We start from the raw sequence: 15,998 nt of genomic DNA on the forward strand, positions 1-15,998 counted from the left end.
GTTTTGCTTTTGCGCGAATGGACAAGATGGCGAGGGTAGAACAAAGAGATTCGCTATACCAAAAGCTCACCTCCCTGGAAATTCGAACTCCTGTCTGTTCGAATGTTCTCTTCCACGACAATTCAGACCAGCCCACCGATACTATGCCTACCCATGAGCATCATGACGAGGAAGCCCAGATCGGGCGCCTGCGTACGGATGTTGATCGGACGCTGGTTGAGATGAACGCGAAGCTCCTTAAGATGAAGCTCTTATTATCAGAGCTCTGGGCCCGACTGCCAAACACAGAAGCCGAGAGCGAGGAGGATAGCAACGTTTTCCAAGCGCTGGCAGCAGCCCAGCAGGTTTCGACCGACGCCAAAGCTCAGCGTCTCGGCAGAATGCCAGCACCGCAACGCACGAAACGTCTCTGCGCTTCGGGAGCATGCAAAAATCAGGCAGTGGTGACCGCAAAGGGGAAGAAAGGCATATGGTGTCGCGAGCACACTTGTGCCGCCCGAGACTGGGACTGCGTGGAGGAGGTCTACCGGTTCAAGCCCCTAGACTGGGAGGTGCACCGCGGCATACTGAATTCGTTTTACTGTCCCCGGCATACGTGCCTTTTTCAGGGCTGCCTTGTCAGGGTGATGGCTCGAGACGCCATTTGTTGTCCCAGGCATCTGCAGTTGCAGTGGCTGAGCATGGCTGCACGAGAACCAGAGAGGGCCGCGGGAGTTTTGCGGGTTGTCAATGGGGGCGAAGATTCTGAAGAAGGCGAGCTGGGAAATGCGGAGGGAGCATGTGACGGGAAGACAAAAGACACATTCCAAGAACGAAGGAAGGGCAAGAAAAGGGTCCACTGGGAGGACCACCGCGAATGAGCGTGTGGATGGTTCTGGGACGAGATTGTCATTCCAACTTGAAAAGTAGCTAGATAGAAATGCCCAAGTCAACGTGAGATATTCACTGCCTCTGGGCATGGGCACCAATGCGATTGCTCGACAGCTCTCCTGAGCAAGATTTGCCAGTGAATACGGCGTCGCCGTCCACACGAGCCAGTGTTTCAGTACTTGTGAAACATCTCTTAAGCTTCATTCATTCCATAGCCATGGCAGGTAGGGATCATCATTGCAGCAACCCTATCTCACAGGATTGGAATCCAGGGTCCAGACTCTTATGCCAGGGGCTCCGTCACGACCCGGATTTCAAGCCACACAATGCAACCTTCCATCGCCAAAGCTGCAATTGTTTGAATACGTGCCATGGCCTTGTTGAGGAATTGATCTCTCTGTGGGATCAATCTGAGACGCCAATCATGGCGATCGACCTTCAGACTGACGCACCCCTAAAGTCGACTACCGATGCTGCACGGCAGTCCTCAACGTTTCTTGTGCATATGGAATTGGTATAAAGGTCAAAAGCCGGTCATGTCTTGGCCTGTCTGCTCGGACTCATCCTTCACTTCCATCTTCTTCATCTCGACAAGTCTGTATTCCTTGGTGGACGAGACTTGACTTTGCTTCGCCGACTGTTGTATTTTCGCATCACGAATCACAAAACACCCCCAAACAAACCTTTCACCATGGCCATTCTCAAGAACCTCGTTCTTCTCGGCATCGCCGCATCCCCGTCCATGGCCCTGCCTGTGCCATACGCGGGTGGCCCAGATGCAGCCTCCAACGTCATGGCAAGCCGGGACGTGGACATGGATCGAATTGCAGAGTTGGCCATTGCCGCCGGCGTCCCAGTCCCTGTGGCGCCTTTCCCACGGAAACGAGACACTCAGAGCGAGAACCGACCTCTGACTGAGGCCGAGCTCCAGTGGTTGGTCAATGGGCCCCCAGTCTATACACCCGAGAGTGAGAAGCGAGAGGCTGTGCCTCCGCCAGACTTGGATGAGGATGTGTTTACCATTCTTCCTTATCCTCTCCCGAAGCCAGTCACGCAAGATAGCAAGCGACAGGCCGCGGATCCCCAGGAGGACAACGTTTTCACCATCCTGCCGTATCCGCTGCCCGAGGACGTTGCTGAGAATATGAAGCGCCAAGAGGAGGATATCTTTACCATTCTCCCATACCCGCTGCCCGATGGCATTGCCTACAAGCGCAAGCGCCAAGAGCTAGGAGGGGATGTTTTTACGATTTTGCCATACCCGCTGCCCGATGGCGTTGCTGAAAACAGCAAGCGCCAGGAAGAGAATGTCTTCACAATCCTTCCGTACCCCCTTCCTGAGAGTGTGGACGCCAACAAAGAGGAGTAGAGATGAGGCGACTCACTGGGGATCAGGACTGTACGATCATGGATTTACAAGCCTTAGCGATGCTTTCAGTCAATAAAAATATGGCCCATATCAAATTGAATCATTGAGCGTTGGGAGTGAAACGAAGTGAGGATCTCATGTCGAAGGCTTGTGTTGTGGAATGGCTTGAGTTGACATTCCGCATGCAGGTGGCAGCGATTTCCATGTGTTGCAAAATTTACTCGTGTCAAGAGGTGGGTGTATAGTGATTGATACTGCAACAATTCTCCATCATCCGGTATGGTGTAGTGGCTAACATTTGACGCTCTCACGATCAAGCTTGCTTGGTTACGAAATCCGTCAAGCCCAGGGTTCGATTCCCTGTACCGGAGATTTCTTTTGCCCCTTTCGAAGAGGACCCTATCTTTTTGCCCTGCTCCTGGCCACATTGAATTGGAATTTGGTATTTCGTGTAATGGCTGTGTCGTTGCGCTTACTCTAGTGCACTGTCCATGTCTGTGAGAGTCTATTGTCGTCTAGACAGTGTGTTAGTTGATCCCCACGTCTAACACTACGCAAACACGCAACCGGGAACATATTTCGGATCGTTTTGAGAGACTGTGTTCAGTGAGCAAAAAGGCAGTGATTTACATGGTTTACCCTAGCAACCCCCCCATAGCTGGAGGGTGCGCGAGTGTTGGTACGGATGGTGCTTTTGCTGTCTGGATACTGCTGCCGGAGACTTTCCGCAGACTTATAGTGTGCTGTCCGATGGTATGTATAAATGTCAACCTGTCGACCCTCCAGCCTTCTCAAAGGCATGAGTCTAGTAACCAGAGGTCGAATCCCAAATACACAGTGTCTCCAATCAACTAAGGCTGCACGACCGCCAACATGACACACGCACACGCTGACCGCGAACAAAGGCACAGCCACCACGATGCCGATGATTTCGGAGTCCGGAACAAGGCTCATTTTGAGTATGTGACATCCCATCGGATGGCAAAACGACCATGCTAACAGAGTATAGCAAGCTGAGCGCGGATATATGGAACATACCGTGGATCAAAGCCCTCGGGGAGCAGATCACGCAAGAACTCAAGAAAGAGGCCGAAACAGGGGGCCTAAACACCAAACCCAGCAACGAGGGCACACGTGCATACCGTATGCTCGACTATGCATGCGGTAACGGCGTGGTATCGAGGGTAGGCGCTCCGAGAGACCAAAGTTGCAAGAGTGACCACTGATAGATGACAAGGCGCTGGCTCCGTATTTCGGTGACATTCAAGGCTTGGATATCTCATCGGAAATGGTAGACCAGTACAACAAGCTTGCTGAGAAATCAGACTTGTCCAACCAGATGCGCGCCAACGTCGGCGACCTCATCAAGGGCTCCGACCAACTCGACGCTCCCGCGTACTCTGGCTTTGACCTCATCGCCATGAGCATGGCGTTACACCACGTGGAGGACCCGGCCCTGATGATCCAACGTCTTTCTGAACGTCTGTCCAAGGGTGGTGTCTTGCTGATCATCGACTGGGTCAGCCCTGCCGAGAGCGGCTGCCGTGCGTTCACGGGGATGCACAACCATCCCGCGCGCCACACAGTCTCGCGCATGGGGTTTGAGAAGAAGGAGCTGGACGCCTGGTTTGCGGACGCGGGTCTTGAGTCCTTCACTTGGCGATGGGCAGCGGACAGATCACCTGCGCCGGAAGACCAAGGTGGTGATAAGCAGATGTTCTTTGCCAAGGCGACAAGGCCTTTTTAAAACATCCAGGGTTCTCAACAGATGAATACTGCCAATATTACTCTTATATCTCTCAGAAATTGGTATCACATATGCTATCTCTCACCCCCAACGCTCAGTCAAAAATATCCGCCACATAGCGCACGTTCCTCTGGCTCTCAAACCACTCCTTTGTGCCCTCCTCATCCTCCGAGCCATCCTTCTCCATCTTGAGCTTCATAATCGCCAGCCGCACCGACTCAGAAACGCCCCGGGAGCCACACACGTACACCTTGGCACCCTGCCGCCAGAGATCAATGAGCTTGTCCTTGTGCACCTGCATAATGTCGTCGACGTGCTTGGCACCCTCGCTCTGATCTGGCGCGCGGCTATACGAGCGATACACGCTAACGGCGCCCATCTTCTCCCACGCGTCAAATTCGTCGCGGTAGAGGTCGTCGTTGTCCGGGGCGCGGCAGCCGAAGAAGAACATGGCGGGCGCGAGTTTACGACCCGCGGCGAGCATGGCGGCGCGCTCCTGCGTGAAGCCGCGGAAGGGAGCGAGACCGCTGCCGGCGGCGATGTAGATGGCGGGTGTGGTCTCTGGGTTGGAGGGCATGCTGAAGGCGGCGTGGGAGGGACGGATGGCCACGTGTAGGGTGTCGTTCTCCATGAGGGAGGCGAGGTAGGACGTGGCGACGCCAATGTGGGCGCCCTCGCCGGAGAGGGAGGGCTTGTTGAGGACGGTGTAGGTGACGGTGGCGTGGTTGGGTTTCCAGAGGGGAGAGGAGGAGATGGAGCTGCGGAGGTCAGCGTGATGCTTTTATGTGAGGTAGGGCCCAACGTACTACTGACGAACGCGCATGGGAGGCAGCATGGAGAGAAAGACGCCAATGGGGAGGTCGACCTCTGTGAAGCGTTCTAATATCGCCAGGGCAGAGAGTCTCTTGGCCTTGACCTCTTGGTCGTAGCCGGCACCGGCCATGTGTTCGAGTGTCGACTTGACGGATCCGTCCGCGACGTACTCCGCGATGGCGAGGATATTCTACCGTTGTTAGTTCATTTCTGAGATCGTGAGATGTAGGTATATGCGTACCCTCTTGGTGGCGGGCTGCGCCAGCTCGACATACGAGCCGAGGACGTCGTTGGCGGGAATGGACGTATTCGTCGGCAACGCGACGAGGCCGCCATCCGTCGTGATCTCCAAGTGTGCATCGCGCGCGAGCTTGAACCTCCGCAGCGCGCGCTGGACCGTCTCCCGGGGGTTGATGGGCAGGATGGCGAGGTAGTCACCGGCCGAGTAGGTCATGCCTTCGGGCAGCTTGATCTCAATGTGGCGTCTGTCGTCGTCCGGGGTGAGCGCCTGCGCGCTGATCACGGTGGCCTCGGCAACGTCCTGGCGGAGTGTGGTGATGCGCGGTGCGGAGACGGCCACCTTGACGGCGGCGGCCGACTTGGCCTCGGGGGCGTCGTCGCTGGAGACGCCAAAGGTCTTGGCCAGCGAGGGCCAGAGGGTGTGGTCCTCCCAGGCCTCAAAGTCGGTGAAGATGTCACCCGAGGAGGCGTCGGCGAGACCCATATCGGCCACCCGCTGCGCGCCAGCCTTTTCGAGGTGCTCGTCGACAAGCTTGGGCACGCGGTGGTAGGTCTGGACCCAGTCCCGGTGTCCGCAGCCAAAGACGGTGTACTTGACGTCCTTGAGGCTGTCTGGCTCGCGGTTCTGCAGCCAGGCGACAAAATGGCCTGCATTGTCTGGTGGTTGACCCTCGTAGGACGCCGTAACGATGACGACGGGCTGGTCTGTCGGGAGCTGGCCCTTTGCACTGTCCAGACAGTCGACCTTGGCGGCGCGGAAGCCATGCATGGGGGCATCTGTGGCGACTCTCTGCGCGAGGGCCTCGCACGTGCCGCTGTTGGAGCCGTAGAGGATGGTGATGGGCTTGCCGTAGCCATCAGCCGCCGCTGCGTCGTCGTCTCCCTTGCTGCCGCCCTTGGTGCCCTTGGTCATGCCCAGGAGGCGGCCCTGGAGGGTGGTCGGGTTCATGCCGTCGCGGAGGATGGCGCGCATGTGGAGGTCCTTGGGCTTGATGGTGAGGGTCTGCTTGACGTTGTAAATGTATTTTGGGTCGAGGACAAAGTTGAAGTTCTGCAGCAGCATGGCCATGACGAGCAGGGCCTCCTGCCAGGCAAAGGGGCGACCGATGCAGGCGCGCATGCCGTTGCCAAAGGGCTTCCAAAAGTCGGGAAACTCCTGGCTGAGACGGTTGAACTCGTCGTCGAGCATGCGCTCGGGCCGGAACGCGAGGGCGTCGTCGCCGTGGACGTTGGGGTCGAGGTGGGACTTGGCGAGGAGGTCGACAATGATCTCGCCCGCCTTGACGGCGTATTTGCCGCCGATGACGGTGTCCTCGCGCGGCATGACGGTGAAGAGGGGGATGGTCGCGTTGACACGCAGCGTCTCGCGCAGGACGGCGGTGATGTAGGGCAGCTTGGACATGTGCTCGACGGTGATGGGGTCCTTGCCAATGACCTCGTCGACCTCGCGCTGGGCCTTTTCGTAGGCCTCGGGGTGCTTGAGGAGCTGGTAAAAGGCAAAGGAAAGCATGCCGGACGTGGTCTCGTGGCCGGCGATGAGGAAGGTGATGAGGTTGTCCATGATGCTCTCGTCCGTCATCTTCTTGCCGGTCTGCTTGTCGACGCCCTTGAGCATGGCGTCGAGCAGATCATGGCGTTCCTCGTTGCCGGCCCTCCGCGCGTCAAGCACGCCCTGGGCGGTCTTGCGCATCACGTCAATGTCGTGTGCGAACTTTTCGTTTTTCGCCTTGTAGAAGACCTGGGGCAGCGGGGGCCGTCGACTGCGCTCGCCCGCCTCGGTGAGGAAGTTGCCCATGGCCTCGATGAAGGGGTGCATCTCCTGGGAGTAGTAGCTGTTGAAGCGGTAGCCCATGGAGCAGAGGGCGAGGGTGTCGAGGGTGAGGCGGGTGAAGTCGTCGACGACATCGATAGCGGCGTCGGGGCCGGCGCGCGCCCACTTGAGGGCGAGCTGGGAGGCAATGTCGTGCATCTCGTCAAACATGCCACGGATGGACAGCGGCCCAAAGGCGGGCATGAGCACGCGGTGCGCGATGCCCCAGTTCTCCTCCTCGTTGTGGGCGGTGAAGAGGCCATCGCCAATGCCGTTGCGGACTTGCTCGAGCGTCTTGTTGACGCTCTTGACGAAGCGCTTCTCGTCGCACGTCTCGTGGACGAGGGCCTGCGACGAGACAAAGACAATGGTGCGCCCGGGCAGGCTGAGGCGGTAGATCTCGCCGTGCTGGTCGGCCAGGTGGACCATGGAGCCCAGGGGGAACTCCTCGTTGATGTCGAACAGGTTGCCCAGCAGGGGCAGGCCGCGAGGCTCTGGGATGTCGACGAGGTCCGTCATCGTGAGTCTGGACTCTGGATGCGATTATGATGGCTTTGGGTGCAACAAGCCTCTCTCTCTATGGAGGGATCAAGCAGTTATAAAGCAAGGAATCCTTTCACATCCTCGGCCGTTTCGCCTGGCCCCGTATTTGCCAGCGCATGAGGACAGGATCCAGTCTCGAGTGACGATCCAGCTATTACGCAGCGCTAGCTACGTACATGGACGGAGTAAACTCAAAAAGGAGTGAGGCTCAAGCTCGTGCGTCCGTTGGCATTCGGCTGGCAATCCCGAAGTCCATCTCGCGGTGGATCTTGCAATGGCGTCAAAGATTTGCCAGCAACCCAGTCGGAGCCGCCGATCAAAGGCATTGCATGTGCCGGCGTCGTTCTGCGCTCTCCAATCCCTATTGGATTCAACAAGTCACAAAACAAGCTTCCACGGGCACGGCCCTGGTGATCGCGACTCCATCTCTGGCGTCGTCTGCCGAGGCACGCGATGATCTGAAGCGCGAGGTGTGCTGCTGCTATGAGATGATCAATCCAGCATGCACGTGGGCAGACGACACCATGCTCTGACAGTGTCCATCTTCACTGGCCAGGTGGGTAATTGGAAGCTCGTCCAGGAATCCAGGATGCGTCGCTCGAGCAAGCAAGCAAGAAGTCGCAAAGCTGCTGCTGGGAGCATCATCAACCGCATCAACCGCGCTCTTCGCCAAGTCAAGCTGAGCAAGGTCGGCACGAGGATGCCGTGACAATATCTGTCTTTACCATCCTGAGACGACGGCAGCTCATACACGAGGCTCCTGGACGTCCCTATCTGCAGCCAGGCGGCACAGCGCCCAATCATTCTCCCCATGGCCATGCAATCACCCCCAACATTCTGCAGAGCGCCAGCCATTAATCTGGTGCTTGGATCAACAACATTGAACAATAAAAGACGAGCGTCATGATGGACACTGTTCGTGGAAACTCACGACCGTCTCATGCCTCTCACGCGTGATGCGTCCTCCAACGCTCAGCCTCGTCCATGTCATCCTCACCACGTCCCTCGTCGCCTCCCTAGGCCACTGCGCCTACGCAGGCGCCCGCGGCCCTCTCAAGTTCCAAGGCTTCCTCCCCTTCCTCTCCCAGTCGACCCTCGGCCACATCAACCACGGCGTTTGCAACGCCACGCTGCACCGCTACGAGGACGCATGGCGACACGCCTCCCTCGACGCCGTCGACAAGACGTGCGTCTCGCACCAGGAATGTCTCCTCGAGGGCATGTCCGAGCTCGCCAAGTCCTACATGGCCAGCTCCAGCCTCGTCCTCGGCTTCACGCCCCTCCTCTTCTCGACCCTCGGTCCGTCCATCAGCGAGCTGAGCCTGCTCTCCCTCCATCGCCCTGTCCTGACCGCCCTCCTGGCCTTTGGCACCGTCGGCCTCTTCCAGACCCGCGCGCTCCAGTACGACGACGACGCCGTGACCGGTATCCTAGAAAAGCAGACGGCCCTCCCGGGGACTGTCGTCACATGGCTGCGTGACCGACGACATGGACAATGGGCCGCCAGCGCAGCGCAGTATATCCTGGCCGCGCTGGCGGTCGCCAACCTATGCTGGGCGTCGTGGGACCTGGGTCTGGCGTCTGGTTTGAACTTTGTCTGCCAGAGCTCCTATATGCCCATTGTGTGGACGACGACGCCCATTGTTGTCTCGCTGCCGGCTGCTGTGGCGCTCAACACCCAGACGAGACGGGGCGCCAACAAGAGGGACATGTCGTTTCTCGCCACGTTTCGATCCGAGGGCCGTCTCTGTCTGGGCCAGGAGCCCGTGCCGCCCGGCGCCCTGACGAGGTCGGCCTCGCTCGTCTTCTGGCACTGGGTGTCGGCCGTGCTGGGCTTCCTGCACCTCCTGACGGGTATCCTGATCTACTCGTCGCTCATGTTCACCATGACGACCGACGCGGCGGTGATTGTCCTGCGGTATCTAGTCTCGGTGCTGGTGTGTCGACTCATCCTAATCTTTGAGCTCGCGGGTCTGCAGCAGACACATGACAAGAGAGCAAGAGAGGGAGATCACGATGCGTCAGTGGATACAGCACACACTTTCTGATCAGATCGCTTCATTCGAAAAAATACTGTTTCATTGGGAATCTAGTCTATAAATGTCCATGTACCACCCCTCATACGTTGACAGGGTTGTAGAAGCTGAACTTGCTCTCCGGATCATACGTCTTCTTCAGCGCCTGGAGCTTGCACTGCCTCCACGACTCGGCGCCATACAAGTTCTTGTTGTCCTCATTGCCGTACGCGTAGTTGACGTAGGCGCGGTACTCATCACGGCCAGTAGCCTTGTGCAGCGTCTCGCGCAGCTGGTTGCCCAGATCCTCGACCTGCTGGTCCAGCGCGGGGCCATCGGGCTGGTAGATGATGAGCGGCGCGGCCAGGACGTTCTCGCCACGGAAGGCAAAGGCGGTCGAGGCGCTGTCGACGGCCTTGACGCCCTGCATGGAGTAGGCCTCGAACATGAAGATGGAGTGGCCAAACTGCGAGTCACCACCGACGGCGGCCGCGTACTGGTCGTAGACCTCCTTCATGGCGGGCACGTCAAAGGTGTCGAGGTAGATGGGGAAGCGCGGGTTGGCGGTGCCGAGCTTCTGGCAGGGCGGCGAGTCGAGGGCGATGCCGGTCCAGGCGGAGAGGTTGAGGTACGTGCCGGACAGGGGCTCGTCGCTAATGGGGCCAATGTCACGCAGGGGCTGGGCGTACTTGTCGTCAATGGCGTCGACGCCCTCCTGGATGAGGTAGAAGATGATGACGGGGTTGACGGGGTCCGCGTCCGGGTTGTTGAGCCAGTAGGACCAGTGGATCACGTCGACGGGCTGGTCGCCGCCGTCGAGGAGGTGGGTGTTGGCGGCCGTGTAGACAGCCTCGACCTGGTCGCCGCTAAAGGTAAAGGTCTCAATGGCCCAGTTGCTGTGCGCAATGTCGTAGACCTTTGTCGTGACCGAGGTGACGATGCCAAAGTTATGCCCGGCACCCTTCATGGCCCACATGAGCTCGTGGTCGTTGTCAATGGTCTGGATGCTGCCGTCGGCCAGGACGACGTTCATGGACACCCACTGGTCCGCGAGCAGACCGTGGTGGCCCTGCAGCCAGCCGTGGCCGCCGCCAAGGGCAGGGCCCATGTAGCTGACACACTCGCAGGTGCCTGTCACCGTCTGCTTGCCGGCGGCCCAGAGGGAGTCGGTGACGACCTTGGAGTTGGTGCCGCCCTGGATCTCAGCCGTCGTGCCGTCCGCCGAAACCTTGACGCCGGCCAGCTTGGCCAGGTTGATAGAGAGGCCGTTCTGCATCTTCTCCAAGGTGACGGTGGCGCCGTGGAAGCCATTGTACGCCAGGAAGGGCACGTCGTGCTGGTTGGCATACTTGACCTGGGGGGTGTTAGGCATGATTTGAGACCAGAGGGGGGGAGAGAGCGACATACCGTCTCGGAGACGTCCTTCTCGGTGGCGGGCACAACGACCGCGCGGACCGTGGGCAGACCGAGAGCAGACCACCGCAGGGTCATGTCGTCAAACTCGGCCGCGTCAGGGCAGTAGATCTCGGAATCGGCAGACAGCCTTACGCCCAAGCCATTCAGGCCAGGGACGCAGGAACCGTGCTCCAATCCACGGGGGGCCTTGGGCGCAGCAGACGCGGTGGTGGCCCACGCCGCGAGGGCGGACAGGGCGGAGAGTTGGAAGCCACGCATGATGAATTGTCGTGGTTCGAGGGGAGGGAGGGAGGAGGAAGAAGGGAGGAGGGGAGCACTTCCAATGGATGGTCAAAGGAGGAGTGATGATCAGGGACCCGAGCAGATCGGAGAGGCTCCCCCAGGTTATTTAATTATTTATTTGAGCATGCAAGACAGATTCGGACGCCACGCGAGCGAGCGAGCGAGCGAGTGGCGCCGGTCGGTGTGGGTAGTCCGTCCGCCTTGGGGCCTCGGGGCCCTTGGGGGCGACATGCTAATCGTCTGGGCATGTACGTAGTTGAGTCATGCCTGTCGCTTCGCAGGCGACTCTATGATCAAAGAATATCGAATTCTGTGGACTGGGACGGTGAGGCAAACAACAAGCGAGCTCCAGTCGTCACGTCGTCAACGGTGAGGCCAGCGCAGGCGGGAGCATGACTAGGTCGCTTGCATACATGGACGTGGATGTACATGTCCGAGAGGAAAACTGTGGAAGCACAAACTGGGCATGTCTGCCGATGTACGTAGTATTACTACTGTATGTACGCTCAACATGAACCCTGGGGGACAGCTGAAAGATGACAGGCTTGACCACGTGTAAGACACATGCAAGTGAGCAGACCATCCACGTTGAGGCCTCATGGCATTGACATGCCGCTGCATCCTGCTCGTGCTGACGTGGATCTTGATGGCCATCTGGGATTGCAATGTCGTATCGGCCGTCTTTGCCGTCCGTCCCCTACTGTACGCGGTTAGCACGTACGGAGGACGGATACTGACGGACGCGACTGGCAGATGGCGAGATGCTGATGGGGCACACTCTCTCTCAGCTTGGGACCACTCTGCCCTGCCTCTGGCCGCTCAGGGTGCGCAAGAACGTGGCACCATGGAAATACTGTACGTACTCGAGTTCTTGGACCCTCGTTGCCACCAAGACGTACAAGTGTGGCACGACTGCTGGTCCCCAGTGCCCCTGGTGCCCAGCCAGACGGGCATGACACTGTCTGCCTCGACAACTTCGCGCACAGCATCAACAATTTATCAGCCAACCTGTCCTCGGTCGGCCATATGCGTGCGAAAACGCCCGTCCCGGCTTAGACGCTAGATCTCTCTCGAGTCTAGCCTGGCCTCTGCCGGCCAAGTGCCCACCTAGACTAGTATCTAGTGCTCGAGCGCGGCAGGGGTCCTTCTTGGCTCTGGTGGGAGCTGCCAAGCCGGTCCCTTTGTAACGTTGGACCGGCAATCTCTGGTACGTAGGTAGACATTGATCTTTTTTTTTGCCTCGGTTGTTGTTCATTGTCCCTCACTACGTATCCAGTCCTGGCAGACCGCACGGATCACGCCACCGACTGCTCTGACTCGACAGAAGCAATATTGACCGTACAGTTCAATCAAACGACAAACACCCACGACTCCATAGTCTCTCTCTCCCGATTGAGTTGTGGCCCCAGTTGCGTGCCAGCCTGGGCGGGCGGGCGGGCAGTGACCTCTGATCGCCGGCCACCCGCCGATGGCGCAAGGTCAAAATCCGCCCTTCTCCAAGCCACAGGGAGCTTGGGGCGTCCCTCGCCCAAGCAGAGCGAGCAGAGCCTGGAGAGGAGACTTTTGCCCCCTCTGGTGGCTGGCTTGGCTTGCCCTGCCGTTGCGCCAGCCGTCCAATACATACGTACCGTACCGCAATGCACGCACAAGGTCGAGCACTGGAGTCTGGTACGTATTGTGTGGTCGGTCCCCTGGCTCATGCATGTGGCTATTGATCAGCTAATGCTTTGCGATCTTCTCACCTGTCGTATTGGATCGCAAAGAGCCGGGGCCAGATCCGACATTCCGGATCGTCCACGCTCCATGCGCCAATCCCTGACCCATGCGGCCCCTATATGATAATCAATCTGCGGTGCTTCCGATGTACGTGCGAGTCCTCGCGGCAGATTTGTCGCTGCCGTCTTGGTATTGGGCTCCTATACATACGTACGTACTTGGCGAGGCATTGCCCGTCATGTGTGAAACACTACATGTATGTACGTAACCAGCTGAGCACGCAAGACAGTGACTGTCCCAGCTGCTGGTTGCACGTGTTCGTCTCGTGCTGCTATATCCCAGTCCAGTCCATGGACGAGACCCGACCAAGCCCACCGTTCGTCGCCTTTGGAATCTGACTCTGGCCCGCCCAAGGCCCGACTGGCTTGCCCTGGCCAGCCGATGAGGTGGACCAGCTCCAGCTTCAGCTCCAGTTCCAGTTCCTGTCCCGCTTTAGTGGCTGGTGGAACGATTCCACGACTAGCGTCGGTCGCGATTGTGCGAAGAGTCCGATTGGGTTTGTCACCATGAACTTGGAAGCAGCGCCGCCCACATCGCATCCAACACAGGATGATGACCACTTGAAGTCTGCTCATGGAGACTGGATGGACAAGTGTGTACCACGGTTCGTGCACATGTCCCAGACTGCAGACCAGACCTCGTCATGACCAGACTGGAAGCCATCGCGTCCGTACCACTATCAACTGGTAGCGACCCCTCGAGATGGTCGCTAGAAAGTAGACTAAATGAGAAGGAAAAAAGAAAAAAAATATCATCCCCCTCCACCCATATCGGTTGCCGGCAGCCAAGAGACTCGAGGCGGACCCGCCCCGAAGGCAACCCGCGTCCTGACGTTAGTTCCAAGTTCCCATCCCAGGCTCTGCGCGCGCGTTCCCTGTGGAGACACTAGCAGACACCGTCCAGGACAGAGGGGACTAATAAGGTAGGAACTTGTCTTGGGGGGCAGGAAAAGAGGCCAAGATCAGGACGGGTAATAATAGTCGATACGTGGACAGGTACACTCCATCGCAAGCGAGCCTGAGCTGTGCGCACTGGGGGCGGGTGTATGACTGGGCCATGAGGATCTAATCGTGCAGCTATTCGCGTATCTCCTGGACAGGCTAGACTAGTCAAACTTGATACGTACTAACAGTCTATTAACTTATTAACCTCTTGACCTTGTTGGCGTCTCCAGGCACACCAAACACCAGCGGCGATTCTTCTCCTGACGCATGCGGCTTGCGGGACGGGACCCTGGGCTGCGTATCGTATCCATCTATAACTGGACTCCATTGCCCTTTGCGCCCCGTGAGACACACTCCCGTTCCAGTCCAAACTGGTGGGATCTGTCATCTATCACTTTTGCTGTTTCGTGCACCCGGCTGGCCCTCTCTGTGTGTGGACTGATCGACAACACTCCGGATTTGCGCGTGCTGCGAGAGAGAAACACCACGAGATCGACAACAGCTCGTCAGTCCCTCATGGCCTCCGCCGATTCCAGCCAGGCCGCCGAGGCTGCGGCCGCTGCTGCTGCTGCCGCCGCCGCATTCAGGTCGCTCACCATTGAGATCTGGACACTCTACGCCGTGGCCGCCTCCTCCACCTTCCTACGCACCTACGCTCGTGTCAGGGCCGTCGGCTGCAAGGGCCTGGGGTGGGATGACTATCTCGTGTGGGTTGGCGTGGTGAGTGAATAGAATATTGTCCCACGCACGCAGAGACAGAATGCTTACCGCCTCCAGATCTTCTACACGTGCCAGTCGGCCTTGGGCTGGAGCATTGGCAACTCGGCCAATGGACTCGCCAACAACGACATGACCCCTGAGCAGCGAGCGTCCCTCTCGCCAGATACCCAGGAGTACCAGATGAGGTATGCCAGAGAGTCCTCGGAGCCATGTATTCCAGAGCTGACGCATAGAACAGAGTCCTCGGTTCGCAAATTCAAGTCGCCGGCTGGACAGTCTACTCGTGTCTGATCTGGGCCCTGAAGCTGTCCATGTTGGCCTTTTTCACTCGACTGACCGTATGTTCCATGCACCCGCCAGGCAGCCCGATCAAACAGATACTGACCTCGTCCAGAACGGCCTCGGGCGCCCCTATCGCATCCGCATCAACATTGGCTTTGCCCTCGTGCTGGGTACCTTTCTCGCCGCCATCCTGGCCATCTTTGTCGGCTGCCGACCCTTCAACCATTACTGGCAGATCAACCCGGACCCGGGCAGTACGTTCTTCTCCAAAAATAATGACTTTCGCGAACATGAGAGCTGACACTCCGACCCAGACTCTTGCCAGGCCGCCATCTCCCGACCCATCATCTGGACCTCCTTTGCCGCCAACGTCACGACCGACATCTACCTGATCCTCATCCCCTTGCCGATGCTGTGGAAGTCGACCCTGCGCACGGCCAAGAAGATTGCCTCGTCCATCGTCCTGGGCGCCGGCATCTTTGTCCTCGTCTGCGCCACGCTCAAGAGCGTCTTTGTGCTCGTTGTAAGTCTCCTTGTGTCCAGCAGTTGTTGAGGTCAACTAAACCCCCCTCCAGGACCCCGTCAACGGCGCCCAGCTCGCCGGCTCGTGGGGCATCCGCGAGGCCTTCACCGCCGTCATGGTCACCAACCTGCCCATGATCTTCCCCCTCTTCAAGACCTGGATCAAGCCCTGGTTCGCGAGCGCCCTCCGCTCCACCTCGCAGAAGAAGACGTACGAGCTGCGCAACCCGTCCGGGTTTCGCACCATTGGCGGCGGCACCGCCGGCGAGGGCTCCGGCCCCAGCCACGCCTACAGCAAGAACCGCAGCCGGACGGGTCACGGTACCGGCGCTGGTAGCAGCTCCCACGCCATGAGCACCAACATGACCTTTGACAATGACAGCGAGGAGATGATTGTCGAGGAGCACAAGATGGGCACCATCCAGGTCACCGTCGACAATAACAACAATAATCCTACAAGGCAGCAGGGCCACCCGGCTACAGGCATCATGGTGTCGAACCAGGTCGAGGTCACGCATGAAGACAGGAGTAGCCAGGTGAGCGACGCCCAGACGCAAAAGGTGCGCGACGCGTGGTAGTGTGGTTGAAGAGGCACATGGAGTTCATCTCTAGGTATATTTGTACATGACATGATGTATATAGTACGATT

The 15,998-nt window shown here is 58.4% G+C and overlaps 7 protein-coding genes and 1 non-coding gene across 8 annotated transcripts; 6 read left to right on the forward strand and 2 right to left on the reverse strand.

Annotated features, from left to right (window-relative positions):
* Positions 1-26: 26 nt before the first annotated feature.
* Positions 27-860, forward strand: F5Z01DRAFT_638529 (uncharacterized protein; the record flags this gene model as incomplete). Its single annotated transcript, XM_046262377.1, has 1 exon — positions 27-860. The coding sequence occupies one exon, from the start codon at positions 27-29 to the stop codon at positions 858-860; it is 834 nt and encodes a 277-aa protein (XP_046116179.1).
* Positions 861-1,561: 701 nt separating this feature from the next.
* On the forward strand, positions 1,562-2,239 carry F5Z01DRAFT_638530 (uncharacterized protein; the record flags this gene model as incomplete). The annotated part of the gene is made up of 1 exon (XM_046262378.1): positions 1,562-2,239. One exon carries the CDS (start codon positions 1,562-1,564, stop codon positions 2,237-2,239), a length of 678 nt encoding a protein of 225 aa, XP_046116180.1.
* Positions 2,240-2,512: 273 nt separating this feature from the next.
* Positions 2,513-2,610, forward strand: F5Z01DRAFT_t71. Its single transcript has one exon. It is a non-coding gene; the product is annotated as a tRNA-Glu (tRNA).
* A 502-nt stretch (positions 2,611-3,112) lies between these two features.
* Positions 3,113-3,986, forward strand: F5Z01DRAFT_638531 (S-adenosyl-L-methionine-dependent methyltransferase; the record flags this gene model as incomplete). The annotated part of the gene is made up of 3 exons (XM_046262379.1): positions 3,113-3,198; positions 3,249-3,423; positions 3,477-3,986. 3 exons carry the CDS (start codon positions 3,113-3,115, stop codon positions 3,984-3,986), a joined length of 771 nt encoding a protein of 256 aa, XP_046116181.1.
* Positions 3,987-4,023: 37 nt separating this feature from the next.
* On the reverse strand, positions 4,024-7,468 carry F5Z01DRAFT_238698 (cytochrome P450). The gene is made up of 3 exons (XM_046258382.1): positions 5,041-7,468; positions 4,793-4,989; positions 4,024-4,744 (listed from the first exon to the last, which is right to left on the reverse strand). Exons 1-3 carry the CDS (start codon positions 7,366-7,368, stop codon positions 4,081-4,083), a joined length of 3,189 nt encoding a protein of 1,062 aa, XP_046116182.1. The 5' UTR covers positions 7,369-7,468; the 3' UTR covers positions 4,024-4,080.
* An 880-nt stretch (positions 7,469-8,348) lies between these two features.
* F5Z01DRAFT_676140 (uncharacterized protein) lies at positions 8,349-9,440 on the forward strand (the record flags this gene model as incomplete). Its single annotated transcript, XM_046265219.1, has 1 exon — positions 8,349-9,440. One exon carries the CDS (start codon positions 8,349-8,351, stop codon positions 9,438-9,440), a length of 1,092 nt encoding a protein of 363 aa, XP_046116183.1.
* On the reverse strand, positions 9,111-11,314 carry F5Z01DRAFT_239467 (uncharacterized protein). The gene is made up of 2 exons (XM_046258383.1): positions 10,815-11,314; positions 9,111-10,761 (listed from the first exon to the last, which is right to left on the reverse strand). Exons 1-2 carry the CDS (start codon positions 11,079-11,081, stop codon positions 9,511-9,513), a joined length of 1,518 nt encoding a protein of 505 aa, XP_046116184.1. The 5' UTR covers positions 11,082-11,314; the 3' UTR covers positions 9,111-9,510.
* A 3,027-nt stretch (positions 11,315-14,341) lies between these two features.
* On the forward strand, positions 14,342-15,927 carry F5Z01DRAFT_638535 (uncharacterized protein; the record flags this gene model as incomplete). Its single annotated transcript, XM_046262380.1, has 6 exons — positions 14,342-14,545; positions 14,603-14,730; positions 14,784-14,883; positions 14,910-15,081; positions 15,142-15,350; positions 15,403-15,927. The coding sequence occupies 6 exons, from the start codon at positions 14,342-14,344 to the stop codon at positions 15,925-15,927; spliced, it is 1,338 nt and encodes a 445-aa protein (XP_046116185.1).
* Between the last annotated feature and the right edge of the window lie 71 nt (positions 15,928-15,998).

Source organism: Emericellopsis atlantica, assembly GCF_019669845.1.
Source record: "Emericellopsis atlantica unplaced genomic scaffold F5Z01scaffold_22, whole genome shotgun sequence".
NCBI lineage: Eukaryota > Fungi > Ascomycota > Sordariomycetes > Hypocreales > Bionectriaceae > Emericellopsis > Emericellopsis atlantica.

What these genes read in the sequence shown, in the direction of transcription:
- F5Z01DRAFT_238698 (XM_046258382.1), bottom strand. Translation starts at nt 7,368, where the DNA reads ATGACGGACCTCGTCGACATCCCAGAGCCTCGCGGCCTGCCCCTGCTG. An exon ending in CGCAGCCCGCCACCAAGAGG is followed by an intron (nt 4,990 to 5,040) that starts GTACGCATATAC and finishes TAACAACGGTAG; the next exon opens with AATATCCTCGCCATCGCGGA. An exon ending in CCCATGCGCGTTCGTCAGTA is followed by an intron (nt 4,745 to 4,792) that starts GTACGTTGGGCC and finishes TGACCTCCGCAG; the next exon opens with CTCCATCTCCTCCTCTCCCC.
- F5Z01DRAFT_239467 (XM_046258383.1), bottom strand. Translation starts at nt 11,081, where the DNA reads ATGCGTGGCTTCCAACTCTCCGCCCTGTCCGCCCTCGCGGCGTGGGCC. An exon ending in AGAAGGACGTCTCCGAGACG is followed by an intron (nt 10,762 to 10,814) that starts GTATGTCGCTCT and finishes AACACCCCCCAG; the next exon opens with GTCAAGTATGCCAACCAGCA.